The sequence below is a fragment of the Poromitra crassiceps genome (genome assembly GCF_964638095.1).
Source record: "Poromitra crassiceps genome assembly, chromosome: 16".
Lineage (NCBI taxonomy): Eukaryota > Metazoa > Chordata > Actinopteri > Beryciformes > Melamphaidae > Poromitra > Poromitra crassiceps.
The window spans coordinates 4,363,056-4,384,084 of NC_139645.1; the positions used below are offsets into that span (position 1 = coordinate 4,363,056).

A 21,029-nucleotide genomic window follows, 5' to 3' on the forward strand; every position below is an offset into this window, starting at 1 on the left:
TTAATTGAATAGGTATTTGACTGACATCTGATTTACATTGAGAGAAATGCAAAAAAAAAAAAAAAATCTAAATTGTCTGTGCCTCTCGCCCATGTAGGACAGCCTCGCTTTGTGAAGGTATTTAGTTCCACCTGCTGTTCAGATTGGGCACTGCAGGCTTTCCATCCCATTGAAACGTGTGTATATTATGACCTCTGCTATTTTCCCTGCTGGACTCATTTTGGACACATTTTATTTGATCAAACGTTCTACACAGTCAGCTCTGTACAGTGCACTAATATTGATCACTAAATAAAAACAGTGCACAGCTCATCCGTGCAATGTGAATTCCACTTAATCTCATCAGGACCAAGGAGGAATATTTAACATTTTATCCGACATGAAATTCTGATTGAATTCTGTGCATGGTTATGTGTGTGTGGGTATTCATGGCAGACGGTGAAGAAAACTGGCACAAAGACGCATTAGTGAAACAAAGATATTGATCAATAACAAAGATGTTACCAATATGGGCTCTGCCCTCAAAAGATGCAGAAAAGATTCTGGCTTTCATCCCATCAGTCTGATTAGTATTTAGACAGAAAATAACACAGGCCTCACAGATGGTCTTCCCAGAAGGAGCCGTTTCAACAATCTGTCATCAGAAATGTGTCGGCAACACAGACATCCTCCCAAACATTTGCAACATCCTGGTGGAATTTAACATGACCAGGATGCAAGCAGCGATCCCCGGTCCACAGAATTTTAGCGATGACTTGACAAAATATACAGAGTTGCTAGTGTGTGTGTGTGCTTCTGTTTGGCTGTGTGGTTTGCGTTGACATTTCTCATCAACTGTTGACAGGCCAAGAATGTTGCACGAACAGGCAATCACCCACATAAAATGTCTTATTTGTTAGCTGGGCAAACTGTGTGCTTAACAAAACCTTACAGTGAATCTTTCAGTTTGGGCTGGGAGAATTAAGTTAAGTTATTCTTTATTTATCCCCTTGGGGAAATTCATCCTCTGCATTTGACCCATCCTCTACTAGGAACCTTCCTAGAACCAGGAGCAGTGGGCAGCCACTGTGCAGCGCCCGGGGTCGCTGTGGTTTGGCCAAAACGTAGGAAGAAATGTGTGTCTGACCTCCAGGTTGCAAGAACAGTAGTCTACACAGACACTATACAACTTTGTTAGTTTCTCAATATGAGTTTGAGTTTCCTTTCTATGTGGGTTAATTGGCTCTCAGACCCAGTACAATATTAGCATACTAATATTACTGTTCTATCTTCAGCATGGAGATTCAATAATGAGATGGACTGCTTTCTATGCATCTATCTATAATCCTTTAAATACCCCTTCATGCAATGATTGTGTTTAATACACAGCAAAGCAAAATGGTGAGCAGTATACTGTATATTGACCCTGATCTTTGCTAGACATGCATGTGGGGCAGATGGAACGTGACCAACCTGGAAGTGCAAGTAAAGTAATACATGAGAAAATAAAAACAGACATCATTAATGGCAATCCAATTCACATCAAGTGCCTTTACTTTTGAATTGGACCTTAAATGCTTTAGAGAATCTGCAGATTAAGGAATTCAGAAAAAGAAGAGATTTATTGGCATTTGAAAATGTTTAATAATGCCACCAAAAAAAAAGTTGGAAGCAGTGTCAATATACAAAAACAATCCTTCAATAAATGTCGAGTCTCTCAAGCCAAGTCTATCTCATCCGCAATCTTAGAATGCCCTAGAGACAGTCTGTACCTCAGACCATTACAATTTGGACAGAGGAAGTTGCCATCTTCCACACACACAAAAAAAAGTTTGATGGTATTCGACCAATCGTGACACTCAGAAACATGGCTGAGGTAGTTGATTGAATACTGAGTTTATTTTGACCGGATATCTTCTTTTTTGACCAACTTTGAGACCTGCGGAAGTACAGACGTAGTTGTCGAGAGCATTTAAAATTTGCGGGAGCCTGTCTTGAGAGACGGGTGTGTCCTTTAACAATACTATATCCCTCAATGCATAAAAGCAAGTGCATAGCAATATACATTTTTATTTTCTAAATAACCTTTGGGTGGAGGTAAAAAGCAGTGAACGGTTGAAGCAATAACGAAACATGTATATGTTCATGTTTCCATATCTGGGCCCTATGAGCATGTCGTAAAAAAAAAAGTTCTGGTATTAAACAATTCCAGAATTCCATCAAAGACAAATTTAATGAAATATTCTAGTTTATGTTCTAATAAATGCCCTTATGCTTATGATTAAATAATATTCACACTCCAATCACCCATCTTCAAAAAAATATATAGTAGAAAAAAATCTGACTCAACAATATGCAGTTTAAAGTGAAGTTTGCTTGACTGTTCCAATGCACTAGTGTCATCCAGCACGGTGGGGGGATCTGCCCAATATGTCCGATGACTTAGGGCTTTCTGCTGCGTCTGGAAGAAAAGGGTACATTACACACATTTTAAATTCAAATCATCAGCTGGAGTCATCATCATCATCATCATAATTATAAAATGAAGTAAAAGCTCATTTCCACCACATGGTACTGCATAGTGCGGCTCGTCTCAACTTGGCTTTACTCGTCTCGACCTGTCACAATGATGCTGTCACAAAGTCTATGACATCATCAGTGATGTCACTCGAGCACTCGATGTCATCAGTGATGGTCACTCATGCAATTGTGATGTCACTGATGATGTCACAGTGTCTATGACATCAAATTGAGTAAGTGGGCTCTGTCTTTCTGTCTGTGATTTTGGTCAGTAATGATGTCACAATGTCTATGACATCAGTGATGTCACTCGAACAATTGTGATGTCATAGATGATGTCAGTGTCTGACATAATCACGCAATGTGCGGACTCTACTTTTCTCTCACTACTGATCACTCACTGACATCATCAGTGATGCGAAGTTGCGCAATTATGCGCTGAGTGATGTGACCGATGTCACTCGAGCAATTGCGATGTCATCAGTGAGTGATGTCATCAGTGATGCGAAGTTGGGCAAATGTGCACTGCGCATGCCAATAGAGCAGGCGAGGCCACGCAGCAGCTGAGCCGCGGGCGAGCCTAGGAGTCGAGTGCGCGTGATTGCGAGTAACATACGTTTGCACTGCAGACAGTCCTTATGTAAACACAATCACACACATTTGCTTACTTTGTATAGCCAGTGCCTGAGCTTGTGCTCGCCATTGGAACCTATTGGGAGAAAAAGGTTAAAGAAGATTGTTGTTGCATCTTTTATTCTGGCTGAAAGGTTCTCCAGCTGGAGATTTGACATAGCAGAGTCCCCAGACTGGAACCTGAGGATATCAAGTGTGCTAAATCAATTTATATATATTTTTAAACGTCTGTAAAAGTCTTACTGAATACTCTTACATACAAGGACATTGCTGTAAAAAGGCTAAAATATAGTTAGCAATGCATCATCACACAGCAATCAACAGCACTGCCAAGAGGCAAAGATAAGGAAGTAATGTTGATCACAAATCAGCTTAGCTTGTTTTCCAATTGAAAACAAGTAAAGCTTATGGTGTAATAACAAGTAAAGCTTATGGTGTAATAACAAGTAAAGCTTATGGTGTAATAACAAGTAAAGCTTATGGTGTAATAACAAGTAAAGCTTATGGTGTAATAACAGCAACGTCAGACTTCTTTCCATTGTTGACTAAATAGCTTACTTACCCTGTTTTCTATGTCATCCATTTGACCTGGTGCGTCTCCAGACCCTGATCGCCTCTTGCGACTAAAAAACAAACGGGAGAAAAGTCAGTTAATTCTTTGGACAACATGTATGAAAAGCATCGTAAACATGTGAGAAGTCACAACAAATGTTCATGATAGTTTCAGGTAGGGCTGTGAATCTTCACTGGCCTCACGATTCGATTACGATTCATCTGTCAATGATTCGATTCGACGATGCATCTCAAAGTATTACATCCGCAATTTTCTATATTATTACTGCACATGGCTACTTTTTCATCAATTAATACAAGCAGTCAGATAAATATCAAGTCCTTTTTTTACTTAGAAAGTGCTTTTTTTTTTTATTTTTTTTTTATTCGTTTATTTGTCAGGGACAATGCAAGAATCATTGTAACAAGTTACAAGAACATGAAACATATGCGATGCATATAGGATATCTAGCCAAGGCTAATTTGCAATCCCTGTCCCTGGGTAGGCTTTTCTAATAAAAAACATAATCTAAACAAAGTGCAAACATAAAAATTGTGACACGATCATACAATTTCTGAATGTCAACAGAAATTTAAACAAACGATTCATCTGTCAACGATTCGATTCGATTCACACGTCCGCATCGCGATGCATCGATTATACGATTAATTTTGACACCCCTAGTTTCAGGGCATGGATAGCCACAAAAAAACACATCACATTGCTCCAAGTTGGCGAATAGTAAATTTAGAGAATCACTCTAGTATTTCCTTTATTCTAAACACAACTGCCAAATACTTTCTACTAATGGAACACTCCTCAAATTGCTTAAAATTGTAAATTCATCACATGACCAACTCATAATTAAAAATGATCAACAATCATTTTGATTTGTGTTATGACCCAGTGTGGGTCATTTGTGTGGCAGTCCACACTGGGGAAGAAGAGACTATTCATTTGTTGAGTTCTGACATGTTTTTCCTCCCTTAGGATTCATGACCTATAGTCGTAACTAGAGCAAGTAAGCAAATTATGTTTATCCCGCTCACTTTCACGCATTTTCAATGACAGCAGGGTTATAGCTGGTTTCTAAATAATGTAGGCCTGTTTCACAAAACTTGTTCTAGCCAGTAGGGGGCTGTAGTGCTCGGGCACATACTGTACCTTGGCGCAGTGGCACACTCTTGTCGTAGCGTCTCAATGTCTGTAAACTGGACAGCTTGTCCCCCGCCTCTGGTTTTGAAAACATCGCCCTGTGGAAGTAAACAAACAGGTAAACATGTCCTAAGTAAACAAACAGGTAAACATGTCCTAAAGAGAACAGAGAAGGGAAAAAACATACACACAAAGATCCACATCATGACCGTATTCACTTATGCCTACTTTACACTACAAGACTTCCCCCCCCCCCCCGATTTTACACGGGATTTCCAGTTGGGCTCAGTCTGTCTTTGTTGACTCTAGTCTGCAGTTGTTGTGCCAGTCGGCAGCAAAATCTGTTAGTGTATAATGGGTACATATTTCTAATCTGTTATTGCAAACTGCCTCCAGATATCTAGTCTTCAAGTGTAAACTGCCTCCCGACACCAGTCGGAGCCACAAAGATGATATCAAACATGTTTGAATTTCAAAGTGAAAAGTCTTGTAGTCTGCCTTGTCTGAGTCAGTTGTGTCATGTATTCAGTCAGTTTTTTCAGTCGTGATTGAAAAAATCTTTGAACCAGTCTTGTAGTGTAAACTCTCCAGTATTTTCATAATCTGTTAAGATTTTCAAAGTCTTCCAGTGTATCACAGGCAAGGAGAACTGAGGGAAAAAAACACGTACGCAAAGATCCACATCACGACAGACAGTATTCACTTTAACATTACAGCGAAAATAAATAACAATGTCACTCCATTTGGAAACCTTGCTCAGAGCTACAATAACTAATGTTTTGCAACAGGTCCCGCATGTGAAACCCATTAAAACGTGATTAAAAAGTCAAGAAGTCAATTAAAAAGCATGCAAGATAGAAAATAATTTAACAGGGGTCTCAAATCGAGGAATCGTGTCATTTTACCTTGATGAGTTTGGTTTCGATCTCCCCGTCGGAGGCAAGCTCCTGATGCCTAAGCACATATTTGTGGCATTTGGACAAGGCTTTCTCGCTGGGGGTGGACACCGTGATCGCATTGGGTATTATTGGCTGCATGACAGTGTCTAGGTCCAAATTAGACGATGGTTTGTGGTCGACACATTTCTCCGCGCCCACAGAATGGGAGCGCCTGTGCCGCTGGTGAACCGGTGGGGCCACCTGGTGGTGATCCCGATGTGAGGAGAAGACAAAGCAGGAGAAATTATTCCCGTGAGAGTGGCCGGCACCACGAAAGGGTTGGTGGGGTTAGTCAGGGTTGATGACTAGCAGGTGTCCGTGTTAGCGGGTACTGAAAATATAGGTATTACTAGAAGACAGGTAGGTTGGTGACCTACTGGATAAATGGGATTAAGAAAAAATGAATATAAATTTTGTACATTTTGGGGGTTGTAGCTCGTAGCACTATAGTTGTAGACTCAAATCACAAGTCACAAAACGAAGTAAAAAAAAACGAATTCTGGTCTTCCAGCAATACATACATTTTCATAAAGCACCTGAAAAACCCACTGCATGCATTGAAAAGCCCACTACAGTTAGAATAGTTAATGAGAAATCTCATGCAAAGGAACACCGAAGTGTGTTTTTGAATTTGGATCATGTGACAGATGCATTCCAAAGCCAAGACGACTGATAAAGGTTTTCACCTCTAACTCTCAAAATGATGATGATGCAGTGAAGCATTAAGCATAACAGTGATTTTGTATACAGGAAAAAGTACAAATGATCCCTTTAATGAAGGAGATGTTTCAGAGGGGGAAACTGCTTGAAGATCTTAATTGAAGTTATTAATATTTAATTGTGTTAAAAGTATTTGTGTTCATTTGTATTGCCAAGACCTGGGGGAAGCCACCAATCCAAGAGCACAGTATGGCAGGCCTACCGGTAGTTCTAAATGAAGATGATTTCGTTTGTTTTGTTGTTGTTTTTTGAAACAAATATTGCAAACTTAAAATCTTTTATACCATTTTGAGATATTGAAACGGTGGAAAATATGACAATACATACACAGAATATCGACACAAGCCTAGTGCAGACTTGAGACATATTAGACTTAAAAGTCCATCGGTTGCAAAGTTTGTATCGGTCGTCAACACTTGGAGCTCTCCAACACTGCATCTAAAGGGGGGTTGGTGTGGCTGCTCTGGTACTATACAGTATATCAGTTTAACTCCAAAGTGTTTAAAAGGCAATGCCTCAGAAAGACATAAAATAGTGTCCTTTTTTCTACACTATACTACTAATCAGAAGGCCCCCCTCTCAATAAAAAGGGGGATAGTCGAATTGTCAAAGTTTGAACAAGAATACATACATACAGTATTATATAGTGCTGCGCATTTATTTATTAGCATTTCCTTAGTGATGATTTGGCTTCCCCGTAGCCTAGGTCTCAAGAACACCCTAACAAAACAAAAAACATGCATGTTTTTTGCTTCAAAGTAGCTCAATTGTCACTGTGGTGAGCTTAGAATAAACGACCACTAGTAGAAGTGCCAGTGTTCTTCACATAAATAGGCACTGGTGGGAGTTTTTATGGCCGATGATGACAATTGGATGGAAAATATTAAATTTCATATGAATCCATTCAGGCTATTACAGTGGGCGTTCCTACTGAGTGGGTGGTTTAAAAGTTGAGCTGGTGCTGTTGACCTCAGGAAAGTGACACATAAAAAGCAGTTCTAAAGTGTCTAGAAAGCAGTTGGGCAGCAGGCAACTGAAAGGTCTACTACAAGCACAGAAACAAACTATTCGTAATGGCACATATTTAACAGCTTAAAATGCGTGTCTATTGGGTTTACAAGCATGCCACATCAGTCTGTGCTATAGTATGGATAAAGGAAACAGATGTATGTATGTAGTGCGGCAACTGAAATGTGCATTTCCACAAGCAGAGAGATCTACTCACAACACTATGGATGCATTTCTATAAGGCACAGCAGACTAAACTACAGTGCGTCAGAGAACACACCTACTGTAGAAAGATCTGGCTCTAGAGACTCTAGAAAGGACATCTAGGGATGCTAACGCACACTAACCCTTGTGCTCGACTCTAGGTCTAGCCCATAGACAGTCGTAGCAGGGGCTTGACGGTCTGGGGCCCACCGCTGGCCTCTCCTGCGGTCCACGCTGTTGCTGTTGGGATACGGGCCGGGGGTCCGGCTCTCATACTGGGGGGTCCCAGGCTGCCTGCCCTGCCTTGTGTCTACTGGGAGTCTCTGCTCCCACTGGGAAATGCAGGAGGCTACTGAGGAGGAAGCTGATGATGAGGAGGAGGAGGTGGGGTGTGGGTCTTGAACTGCCCTAAACTTGACTGGGTTTTGCCGGGAAGGAGTTTGGCTGAAGTCCTGAAAAGGTGATGAGGGGAATGGAGCCATGGAGTGAGGCTGTGCAGGGTGTTCGCCGGATAGACACAAACACACAACAACGGTGGAACATAGAAACAAGAAGGTCCTGTATGCGGTAAGCGCATGCAACATATACCGGTAGATCACAAATTATTACAGAATATTAAGTAGTTTGCATTAACATTTGCTTAGTGAACACAGTTTCATCAGTCCATGCAAGAAAAGCAGACTGGATGGTATTAAGTGGTGTAAGAGTAAATGACTCACAGGGACTGCCGATGGCGAGGCAGACCTCTTCTTGGGGGTGGGGTGATCTCTCTCCCTTGAGGGCCTCTCTGGGCGGTCGGTGGGACAGCTGCTGCTGGTTTCTGCCACGATCGCCTTGAGCTGCTTCAGCTTCTCATCCTTCACCCACAGCTTGTTCTGCATCTCCAGCTGCTTGGCATTCACTCGCCTATCCTAATGGGAAAAACATACCAGCAGGAAGTGCTTGACAAGACAACATAGTACTGTAATCATGATACTCTCTAGCTCAAATAACTCATTCCTCGACATCATGTAACGTAGATAAACTATAAATTCTTATTCAATTTTGCCACCAAAATTATATGACAGTGTCTGTTGATTGTGAAGAGGCCCAAGATTGAACTCGGACCAGATGTAACCAGAAAAGTCAAGCTTACCATTATTCCCGTAAAGCTGCATTCAGCGATGTTTTTTGTTCAAATAAGTGTTAAATGGCTCTATATATTCTGACAGCAATCACTGAAATAGAGTGTTTGGTCAGTGACTTGAAACCCCCAACCCACCGCTGTCCTCTATCTCTCTCTTGTAGTCCTGCAGGCAGGGTGGACGTATCTCCACAACCATAACTCGTAGAGACTCAAGGATGGTAAAACATACATAGTCCTTTAGAGGCATCGCGATCTATCCAATCAGAGAAATGTTGACATTTTCTGGGAAACGGATGGTCAGATCGTGATGCACCTGTAGGACTATATTAATTTTTTTCACCCCGAATCCAGCGCCGCCATCCGTGACTCGCTACAAGTTACGGTTGCGGAGATACGTCCGCCCTGCTTGCAGGACTACAGGAGAGATAGAGGACAGCGGGAGGTGGGCGTTCAATGTCACTGACCAAACACTCTATTTCAGTGATTGCTGTCAGAAAGAATATAGAGCCATTTAACACTTATTTTAACACAAAAACATCGCTGAATGCAGCTTTAATGTCCAGGTATAGACAATAGTAGCACCCTAGCGATTGCTGAACACTAAAATGATTGAAAAGGCTAATTTGTTTACCCTTTTTTTCATTTCAGGGCTTGTCGTGACCAAAGCACACAAGTGATAAAAATCCAACACAAAGTCACATGATCGGGTGACAACATCAACAATCCCACTTACACACTCCTTCTGCCACTTGTGATTGGTTTCGGTGGCCATGCCCTGCAGGCGCTGCTCCATGCGCCTCCTCTCCATCAGCTCCCTCTGCAGCCGCTGCTCCCGCGTCTCCAGCTCCTGTTGGAGCACGCGTTTGTTCTCCTCATAGACGTTGGTGGTCTGCTGCAGGATACCGATCTGAAGGGAGGGAAGCACATGGCTTTCATGTCAATGATCCAGGCAATTCAAGATTCACTTTAATAGCCATAGTAAGTAATCGGATTACAAACTAATCGGATGACTAATAATCGGATTACTAACAAAGTGTTTGAAAGAAACATTTTTTTTTACATATCCAGTATTTTTACTTTCTTCTTAAGGAGGTTTGAAAAGTTTTTTATGCAGACCAAGTGGTCAGAAGAGAGTGGTGTAAGTGAAAGAGACTGTGGTAGGAGACCTTGCATTCCAGTGTTTTGGATTTCTTCTCTAATCGTGCCAACTCCATCTTCTGGTTGGTGATGATTTTGTCTTTCTCCTCCAGCTTGCCTCTCTGATCATGGATGTAGTTCTCCTTAGTGTTGCGATCACCTTCAGACTGCTGCAGCATGGCATTCAGTGTGTTGCCTGCAAAAGAAAAGAGACCACCTTAGCACCTAACCTTTTGACCTCACATCTCATACATACACAGTATGCTTAAAAATGTTAGCAGAAATAGTTTTCCCAAATCTACTTCAAAATGTCACATTGCTCTTTTTTTTTGATTTCCAAAGCATTTTCTGAAAATTGCTTCAAAAATCATAAAATACCTTATTTCAGGCATTTAACCAAAATCCCCAAGCAAAAATCCCATTGACTTTGAGACGATGGAACCGAAGTGCAAACATCCGGGTCACTCCTGAGGTACTCTTTTATGTTACAAAGTATATTTTAAGGCCTTTGAAATAACTTTATATTCCACTTGTAATCTGAACCTTTTAGCAATGGTGAACTGAACTTATTGTCCATAATTACGGTAGTAATATTAGGCAGACTGATATATGCTCTTTCTATACGTATACCAGTGTGAGACTACCCAGCTCTCCTGGGTCCTTACAAGTTTTAGTCAAGTGCTCCCTCATCATCTGACGGATGCGTTGCCTCCTTTGCAGAATCTCAATGAGGCGAGGGAGAGTCTGATCATCTGCTGGGTCCACCAGCTCACAAGCAGGCAGCACTGGAAGACTGTCAATGAGCTGATTCAGCAGTGCTGCGTCGTCTGTGGGCCGGAAGAGGTCATGGAAACGTTAATAATAAAAATAAAATGACAGCCGCGTGTCTGAAGTGTATCACGAGCAGCGTGATGACCGTTCATATTACAGTCTCCTCCTCAGGTCTTGACCAGCATTACCGGGGGCTCCTCGCTCATCCTGGCGACGTGACAGCTCCTCTCTGAAGACCTGGTTCCTGTGTCTGCGCCCTGCTGAAAGGGGACAGATGGGCCGGTCGACCGGCCGGGCCACCTCCACCTCCTGGGTCATCTCGGCAAAGCGCATCACCAGCTACAACACATATCATGAAACGCTATGTAATACTTAACATCACCAGCTACAACACATATCATGAAACACTGTGTAATATTGGCCATAGAATGGGCAAGATGCACCGGAAATATTACTTTGACTCATCTAAAATCATGTGACGTTTTTTTTGTTGTTGTTTTTTGCCCCCGATTTTTTATCCCATTTTTATCCCCCTTAGTGCTAATTTACTTTTATTTATCCTGGTTGCTACTCCACCCTCTGCCGATCTGGGGAGAGCCGAAACTGGCTCCATGCTTCCTCCGAGACATGGGCAGTTAGCCAGCCGCTTCTTTTCACCTGACAGGGGAAGCTTCACCGGTAGGACATAGCACGTGGGAGGTTCACGCTATTCCAACCAGTTCCCCTCCCTCTGAACAGGCGCCCCTAACGACCAGAGGAGGAACCACATTAGCAAATCATGTGACGTTTTTGACTCGTCACTCTAGTAGTAGCTGCCAAGTAGCCGGGTACGACGCTGGGCTCCGCGAGTCACGGGGCTGTAAAAAAAAAGAATGTCACATGTGACATGAGTCACATACTTTTAGACGGGTGAAAGTCATATTTCCGGTGGATCTTGCCCATTCTATGGTCAGACGAGTTGTAATATATTGTCATGTCATGGTGTTTTGGGGTCATTAATAAACGAGATTGATTGTTATTTTAAATGGGGTAGTGCTGAAGTCAACGGGGAGAGGCTTGTGTTTTCTACAAAATGAAAACAGAAAATGACATATTTATTGCTGATCTGATGTATTACTGAACACGTTCACTGCCGTCGACGAGTTAACTCGTCAAAAAAAAAACAAGGGTTGACTGCCGTCAACGAGTAAAAAAAAAAAAAAAAAAAAATTGACAGTGGGACGTGGATCAAACCCTTTTACGTCTCCTATAAAAATATGGGAGCCACCGAACGTGTACAACCCATTCCACCGACCCACTAAGTGGCGACAGTGCTCTCCAGACTAGAGAAAGCGAGCCAAAACTGCAGGGAAAAGCGTGAGGAAACCATTCTCATACTGTAGAATGGTTTGGCGAAAACGCTTTCGCGCTGGCGCACAACGGTGACGCACAACGGTGGGGGGTTCCAAAAATAGACTGGGTGGAACACACTTTGAAACACGCAGCATAAAGCCCAGAATCGCAAAAGCTTCATCAAAGCTCTCAACCGAAACCCCAAGAAACGAGCGAGCCCATCCAGACTCGCCCGACGAGGGGCAGCCAGGCAGCAGACAGGCAGCAGAAACTCGCTTGTGACACGCCCGCTGCAGCCACGGAGGGAGGAGGAGAACACACACGGAGGGAGGAGTTTGAAGGAGAGGGGGGTTTCCTGCTGTTATGGAGGAAATTACTGTTCAAAACTATTGTTTAGATGTCTGACGTCTTACTGATGCCAAAAATAAATGGTTAAAGTGACTGTTCTATCGAATTTCACAAAAAGGCATTTTTCTCACCTTTCATTTTCAGACGCTGAAACCATGCTGTATTCAACTGCTAATGCCTACATAACTACTAACTCTACAAACTAACTCTTTTAGACAGAGAAAGCACACATTCTATTAGTTCTTTTGAGATATTTTGTGTTCACAAAATCCTAACAGAAAAGAATCCTTGGCTCTTGAAAGATGAGCCAGAATCCTCAAAAAAAAACCTTGGCAGAAGCTACCCACAGTAAAAAAAAACCTGTTGGCAGTGAATGTGTTAACATACACGATTTTACATACACAACAGCATTCTCCAAAAGAAAAGACATTTCTTACCATGGTTTCTTCATAGTCATCAGCATTAGGGTTGACACACACAATCATCTTCACTTTTCCTTCCCCATCAAAGTAGTTTTTGAACAGATGGGTGACTTTCGAGTCCCTGTACGGCACCATCTGGATGAAAACAAGGACTCGGTGTGACTAAACACCTACTGAGAAAGTAACCACTGATGGAAATAGAACTGATATGACCACCAGTAGTATTATTGCTCTCTGTAAAAAAATATATATATGGGGAAAAACTTGCAACGGTTTGTTTTAAGAAACAAAAACTTGCAACAACCTTGTTTGTTCCACACTTCTGATTCTCTCGTAGGACTTCTATACACGTGCGCAGTGTCATCAAAGACTGGTTAATGTTGCCTGTAAATGAGATGCAAATGACAACATCACTAGAGACACATCACTAGAGGTGTGCGTGCATTTAAGTCCATCATAGAGAGACACAGTAAATACAAATGGTCGGCTGTAGAAAACAAGCACCAGTCCCAACAAGGCACCCGAGGCTGAGCTGACCTGCTTCACGGAGACGGCTGCCCTCTGCTCTGGTTCTGCTGGTGCGCTCGCTGCCCGCCAGGTCCACCAGACACAGCTGGCTAACATTCACCTGGTTCTTATCCTGCAATTCAGCAACAGGCTATTTAGTAGAGCTGCCGAAAATAATCGATTCAGAGATGCATCGCGATGCTTAATAGGACGATTCTGAATCGATTAACAAATATCAAAAATCGATTATTTAAAAATATATATATATATATATATATATATTTAATAATAAAATAAAATATAATGGAATTACATGCAGTTCATTTTAATTATGGATCATAATACAATGCAATTCCAAATGCACTTTTATTTTAAAAGTAGCCACACAGTGAGAAAAAAGAAAGTGAGAAAAAATAAATCATGTATTGCGGAAAAAGTGATGCATCGCGTATAATCGAATCGAATCGTAGACTTATATACCGTAATCGAATCGTATCGAATCGTGAGATCAGTGAAGATGCACAGCTCTACTATTTAGCATCATCATTCACAACCATTAGCAACAGGCTATTAGCATCATGGCGCACTAGCTGGAACCGTTCACACGTGAGGCGTACAAAATAAATCTGGCCTGATTTTTTTGTCACAGCCCGATCGATACACACCGACAAGCCGTGAATATTTGTTGAAAAATATCAGACCAGGTGAATTTGCTAAGAGAATTTGCTCTTGATTGGCCCCGTCTGTTTAAATGAAGGTTAATTAAGAAATTATGTATTTAAAAAAGGTCAAGTACATGACATGAGTCTATAGAAAAATCAAGAAAAGTTCATTCATCCATGTGAATTTCAGAAGCTGCATGTCACCTGTAGAATGTAGTCCCCATCTGCATCGAGCGGTGCCTGGGCCAGCTTCACGATGAACACACTGTGCGAGCGACTAGACTCGCGGTTGAGTTGAGTGTTTGCTATCCTTCTCTTCTTCTGACCTGGAGACAGCCCATAATTAAAATGCATTATGCAAATCATAATGACAAGAACACGAGCAATTTCAACAACTGTAGAATGGGCAGTAATACCAGGTCTCAGAGTCAGAGTCACGTTATTTGCCATTTACAGTAGAGACTGCATTGGAATTGGGGTGCTAGGAGCAGCTTAAAAACATACATAAACAAATCACAGGACAACATATGAAAACATTTAGATACCGCGTAAAAAGAATAAAGGGGATAAAAATTAAAAAAGATAAAAAGAGACAAGTGCATATGTGGATAGAACCGAGTTCTCCAGCTCAAGATTTAAAGTGCAAGATAATTAAAGTGCACATGAATTAAGATAAAGTGCCTATGATGCATAGAGGCAGCATTGCATGTACAGTCAGGTATAAGACATCTTATCTTATACAGAGGAAAAGCAACAAAAATTAAGGCATGGCATGGCGCGTGTAAGATCTAGTGTTTGGAATTAAGGTCATGTTTGGCAAATTAATGAATGCTGATTAGAGTGGTAATGTTGTGTGAATAGGAGTGCTGATTACAGCCAATTTGACTGCTGTCAGGGTTCATACCGTACACATTTTGACCATGACTCTTCCATGACTTTAAACCAAATTTCCATGACCAAACATTTTGTAAAGTCTCTGTGTATACATGAAAAAGTCAGTGAGTAAAAAATATTCGATGTAATGTAACTACTAACAGATGACAATAATTGAAAAACTAACGTGGTCATTTAGTAATAAAAAACTTTACCAGCCCCAACACTGACGACAACAAAAGATTTTGAGTAGGGCTGGGCGATATGGACCAAAAATCATATCTCAGTATTTTTAGGATGGCGATATGGACTCTTACAGGAGTCATATTACAAGAGTCATAAAGATGGCATGACACCAATGTCTCCTAGTCTAATGTCCATATGACTCTCCAGGGCGATATGGACTCTTACAAAATATATTCACACAATGTGATTTTTGATAAATAATAAGTGGGTAAAGGCAAATAATAGAACAGGTAGAACAGTCTGGTAAGCTCAGAAAATGACTTCACTTTACTGCAGCCTTTAAAACCAGGAAAAGACGACTATGCAATATCTCGATATTACCATAACCAAATCCAAAACGAGATCTAGGTCTCATCTAGTCACAATATTGGCCAGCCCTTGCCCCGTTAGGACTCTTTCTGCTAACTATGCTAATAACGCTGAGACACAATTTGCAGAAAAACATTATTAAAGTTGATTATCATCAATCTGCTTCTTTAAATGACATAGTGACGATAAATTACTTCGTTTGAGAAACACGCGCGCGCACACACACACATGCACCTTGCTGATTGCTGTGTTGCCAAACTTTCTATTTCTTTGATGGTAAGGGACGCTAACGTTAGCGTCGGTGGTAGCGTCATGTCAATACACTCACTACCAACCCTGTGCTGTTTGTGGGAGCTGTGTCGCACCATGGACGGTTGGACTAGATGTCCGGTGTTTGAAAACACTGGGGGAGGTGTTGAGGGGAACAGTCACTATCCTTCTTTTCTTCTGACCTGGAGACAGCCCATAATTAAAATTCATTATGGAAATCATAATGACAAGACGGGCAAGACCTTTCTCTCCACAGAGGCACAGCATTTATGGTAAACAAGCTGGCCCTGGAGCTCGCATTCGCAGCTCGCCTGCTGTGTGGCCAATGAGACGAGCATCACTGATGATGTCAGATTTATGACATCACTGATGATGTCACAGTGGGATTTATGACATCACTGATGTCAGTGGGATTTATGAATTCAATGATGTCACAGTGGGATTTATGACATCACTGATGATTTTGCATTGGGATTTATGACATCACTGGGATTTATGACATCACGGATGATATCACAGTGGGATTTATGAATTCAATGATGATGTCACAGTGGGATTTATGACATCACTGATGATTTCGCATTGGGATTTATGACATCGCTGGGATTGATTGTCAGGCTTGGTGTAAGACATGTGGATCTATTCGCGGATAGTTGATGGCCAAGACAAACTTGGTAACTGAAGTCTCGAGAAGTAGGGACGTTGTGGAACTTGATAGCTAGGTCTGCAAGGTTCGAAGTTGGGAACGGTTGCAGAGTTAGTTTAGTTTATGAACAACTCCAGAGGACCTGCAGAACCGAACCCTTAAAGGTCCCGAACATGACATCACCTTGTGTTATGACATCACCAGCGAGACCATCCGAAATTCGCGGCATGATTGAGACACTTATGAATCATGACATCATCACCGTCTGCGACATCATCAGTGATCCATGACATCATAGTAGGAATGATGACATCATAGTAGGAATGATGACATCACAGTAGGAATGATGACATCCTCCTAACATTGATGACATCACGGATGATGTCACAGTGAGATTTATGACATCATAGTGGGACAATCACAGTTGGACAGAGAAACAAACAGAGCCCCAGCTCCCATTTATATCCTGATGAGGTAACAGCGTGGTGTCCGCAGAGAGCTCAGAATCAGCTCTGTTTGCAATGCATGAAGAGAATACGTCCCCAATCAGCCTATTTCACATGACACCCAAATCAGCCTCGGAGCTGACCTCTACGGAGTTACTCCTTCTTTCTTTTCTTTTTTTGAGCGCGGAGCTCAGTGCAGACCCCGCGCGGAGCTCCGCACTCGCCCCACTGAGGCCATGCACTGCAAACACCGGACACACCGCAGTAACCACAAATTGACTTTAACAGCAGGTCAGCTGTGGTGCACTCTCTACATTCGACGTTCTCCTGTTGGAGGGTGAAAAGAACTGCATGCAAGTGTACTGTAAGCCACATTAGCAATTATTACCACTGGCACTCACTCACCCTTCCAAAAGACTTCAAAAGCCTCCTCTGTCGATTTCACTTCGACCTCTGTACACCCAGCCACATACATGTTGTGGTTCTGATCTTCCCGCAGAATCTTGGACTGAGGTGGTCTGAAACAGGTTCATGAAAACAATCAACATACAGCAACAATGTCAAGCACTTATGTGTGGCTTTAGTAAGACAAGCAGGAAAAGTTAACATGATAACAATGTTTGCCGTTAAGTTATTTTATTGTAACAATGTTACAAATAAAAACTAGAGTAGAGAGAGACAGTCAGGAGTACAGCCTACTGGTTATGCACACAAGCATGAGCCATTCAGGGACATTTTACCACATTGGCTCGAAACTAAACTGCACAGAGCCAATCCAAAAAGCCACAACAACAATCAGCAGCAACAGCCAGTCTACAAAGCAAACAAAAAAGACACAAAAACAGGGGGGAAGCTAATTAGCTACTCCATATATGCTACAGGGTTTTAGATGAATGGGGATGAAAATGCACTGATGACCAATGCGAGTATAGCCAAGTTACAACCCAGGGGAAATAGAGTATTATGTAATGTATGTATGATACACTGGCGGCCACATACATGAACTCAGTGTTCCGCACAGGTGTGCCACCAGCCCACCTAAAAACACAGAATTTTAAAAGTGCATCCTGTCAACACAGAACTACAAAATAAAATACTCGACAAATGTGTAAAGGTTTATCAACACACTCATGCATGCAGCACATCAACACATACATTGTAAGCAGCCATTAACTGGTTGCACCACCACTAGAAAAAACATCAATTGCACATCATAGCAGGTGCACTAACATTGACTGTAAATAATAATATGGCAAAATAAATTCTGTGGAAGCAGAAAAAGGCTCAGACACGGACCCAAAATTGAGGTGACTCTCTGGATGCAAAAATAAAAAAATATATTTACATAACGAAAATAAAAGGTGATAAATTGATAACAAATGGTGAATGTTTCGGTCCTCAGACCATCCTCAGCACAGCACGACGACCTATCAACATAAAAGCTGTGAAACAGAATCAAGGCACGCTCTCCAGCACATCTAGCCGTTGCACTGTCTGATTTATGTACCGTAGATCTACATGTATCACAATGGCCACAAAATACCTGTGAGATTGAGTCGAAAATCTGAATTGCAGTTGTTTGGGTAGGGTTTTTTAGTTAGGTCGTTTTTTGATTGTGGACCGTGGTTACTCACAATCTCAGACAGGAACACTACCACTAACAATCTGAATACAACAAAGCATTCGGTTGTACAGCCAATCTTTCAACATAAAAGTTTCAGGAAGTTGATGCCCGATCGTGTCTCTTACTTTGGTCGGAAGGGGTCAAGAGGAGCATCTTCCAGGAGATCATAGATGTAGTTGTTGTAGATCTCAATATATGACACGAATACACTGTAACAACAGTCTTCATCCACATTCTCTGACTTAAATGCCTCGTCTGGGCTGATCATGTCCGCAAAATCTGGGTCTGCCTTCTGTCTGCGAAACAGAATCAAAGCAAAAACCACATGCTGAACAGCAAACAATAGCTACTGCACAATTAGCTACCTCCAATTTTAACACAACAGTAGTTTAGAAAAACAAAAATGATATTTCCAAAGGCATAAATGAGTCATATTTACCTTGAGGAGGGGGTTTTGGGCACAGACGGTTGATTGTCTTTCTTTTGTCTCTCCAGGGTCGCATCCACTTGATCTTGGATCTCCATCCCGTTCTTATCATCAGGTTTGAAGACCTGACAAGGATCAAAAACGTTTCAAGTCAACTTTCTGTCTTTCAAAATCGTTAGCCTTCCTCTACAGATCAGCTATCTCTATAAAAGTCTTACAAGTCCTTTACTAGAGATCAGCTACATCAATCTCAATGAAAGTCTTACAAGTCCTTTACTAGAGATCAGCTACATCAATCTCAATGAAAGTCTTACAAATCTCTTCGTCTGCAGGGGCCCAATGCTGTTAAACAGCATGTCCAGACATCGAGGTAGGAGTCCACCTTGTCCAGGGGACCCGGTCATGGTGAAGGTCTTACCACTACCGGTCACTCCATATGTGAACAGCAGACCTATGAACAAAGAATATCACTATTTCGTTAAGTATTAAAAAAAAAAAAAAAAAAAAAAATGAATCCAAGAGATGGTCACAAGTACTTAAGAATTATTATGCTGCCCGGGTCTTGTTTTGCTTACTTACCATTCTTACAACGAATTAGGTCTTCTACTAGGGGCTGGGCAACATCTTGAAACAGCTCCTTCTGATTTGTTTTGATGCCAAATACCCCTTTGAAAGAGTACTGTGTCTGGTGGATTTTTAAATGAAAAACATCAATGAGAATGGTACTATCAATATAATGGATGGCCAGTCAGCCATATGCCTATCACACCCTCTTAGAACATCAAAGGTCTCTACTGAATATAACTACCGTACAGCTATTCTTTCTAGGCAGAATTTAATTATGACTAGAAGAGCTTTGTCTACAAAATATAATCCCAGATCACTGCCATAAAAATAATGTAGGGTAAACTGACTGCATCTGGGTGCTGGTATTTTCCCTCCCCGTTTACATAATAATTCTTTAGAAAGCTGAGACTGTTCATGCCAGAAGATACAAAACTAAGATGCTTCTTTGACAGGTAGCAAGTGTCCAAATTGCCATAATGACCAAGTGAAACGCTGTAATCCGTAGTAAGGCCTTTTAACTCCCTTACCTCTTTGTATTCCCCATTGCGGTTGACTTTAAAACCATCAGGGACATGCAGCTGAATGGTAGTGTTGCTGATCATCTCGATACAGCACTCCTCATTGTCTGTTCCAAGCGGACGTATACGGCAGTATACCTACACAGATCAGAGTGAAAACAATTGTTTTGTAGTTTTAGCTCACTTCTAGTATGATGTGGCAGCCTAATTGAGACTGTTTCAGCATGACTTCTGTTCACTTACTCCAACTGGATCCGTCTCTGTGTTGGGCGTTTTCTTCTGGCCGTGCCTCCGAGGAGTTTTGCCTTTCCTATGAGTAAAACAGCAATGACAATGGTTTTGTTAGGCAACACTGAATCCAGCAACTAACTAACTTAGCTTGCTACTAGGTTAACTAACTATATGTCAGTTAACGCTAGGTTATATGCTACGGTAAACGTCCCTCCCTGTACCTGGCACCGCTCGCTGTTACTTGAACGTTGCGATGTCGAGTACTCGGGACTCATAGCTAGTTAACGTTAGCTATTCACCGGTGACGGTAAAAAGCGTAGTCAAGTGCCGTTAACGCTAGTTATGTTGAACTCCGGTGGTTTCAGCTAACCAACGTTTTAACAAAGACATTAACACGACTCTGAACGTTAGCGACAACAAAGTCCTGAAATGGGCTGACTGCATAGGCTACGCCAATTTACAATAGTTTCTATGTATGGCTCACTTCACTTGGCAGCTAACGTTAGCTAGCTAGCTAGCTGGGTAACGTTAACGGCTAAGCGAGCTAACGCTAATTCTGCGACGTCAGCTAACATTGTTATTGTTACGATATTCTTCGCCTACAGAACACATACTACCCAATTTACTGTGCGTAGTTTTTATTAATAGTCTATGAAATGCTTCTTCTTTTTTTTAACTTACCCTGCTCTCTGCATTGCGGCTAATGTTTATCTTTCCAATCCAAAGCGAACCGGTGTGAGCGAGCTCGAGCGCCTCTTCTGATTTGAAAATGCCCCTGGTAAACGTTGGTTTCGATTGACTGATATTTGGACCAATCACAATGCAGGCAGAGCAAACAGCGACGGAAGTCCCGCCTC

The 21,029-nt window shown here is 41.7% G+C and overlaps 1 protein-coding gene across 3 annotated transcripts; it reads right to left on the bottom strand.

The window, feature by feature from the left end:
* Window positions 1-1,668: 1,668 nt before the first annotated feature.
* LOC310791041 (kinesin-like protein KIF23) lies at window positions 1,669-20,866 on the bottom strand. Of its 3 annotated transcripts, XM_083652755.1 has the most exons (24): window positions 20,854-20,866; window positions 20,185-20,251; window positions 19,951-20,079; window positions 19,436-19,541; window positions 19,171-19,307; window positions 18,869-18,981; window positions 18,555-18,725; window positions 17,805-17,843; window positions 17,211-17,323; window positions 14,220-14,341; window positions 13,384-13,486; window positions 13,151-13,230; window positions 12,862-12,981; window positions 10,933-11,083; window positions 10,639-10,800; window positions 10,003-10,169; window positions 9,570-9,743; window positions 8,430-8,621; window positions 7,854-8,162; window positions 5,746-5,979; window positions 4,850-4,938; window positions 3,695-3,755; window positions 3,168-3,208; window positions 1,669-2,440 (listed from the first exon to the last, which is right to left on the bottom strand). In XM_083652755.1, exons 3-24 carry the CDS (start codon window positions 20,023-20,025, stop codon window positions 2,422-2,424), a joined length of 2,778 nt encoding a protein of 925 aa, XP_083508881.1. In that variant the 5' UTR covers window positions 20,026-20,079; window positions 20,185-20,251; window positions 20,854-20,866; the 3' UTR covers window positions 1,669-2,421. The 3 variants fall into 3 exon arrangements, with proteins under 3 accessions (XP_083508881.1, XP_083508882.1, XP_083508883.1); XM_083652756.1 differs by lacking the exon at window positions 17,805-17,843; XM_083652757.1 differs by lacking the exon at window positions 7,854-8,162.
* Window positions 20,867-21,029: the final 163 nt, after the last annotated feature.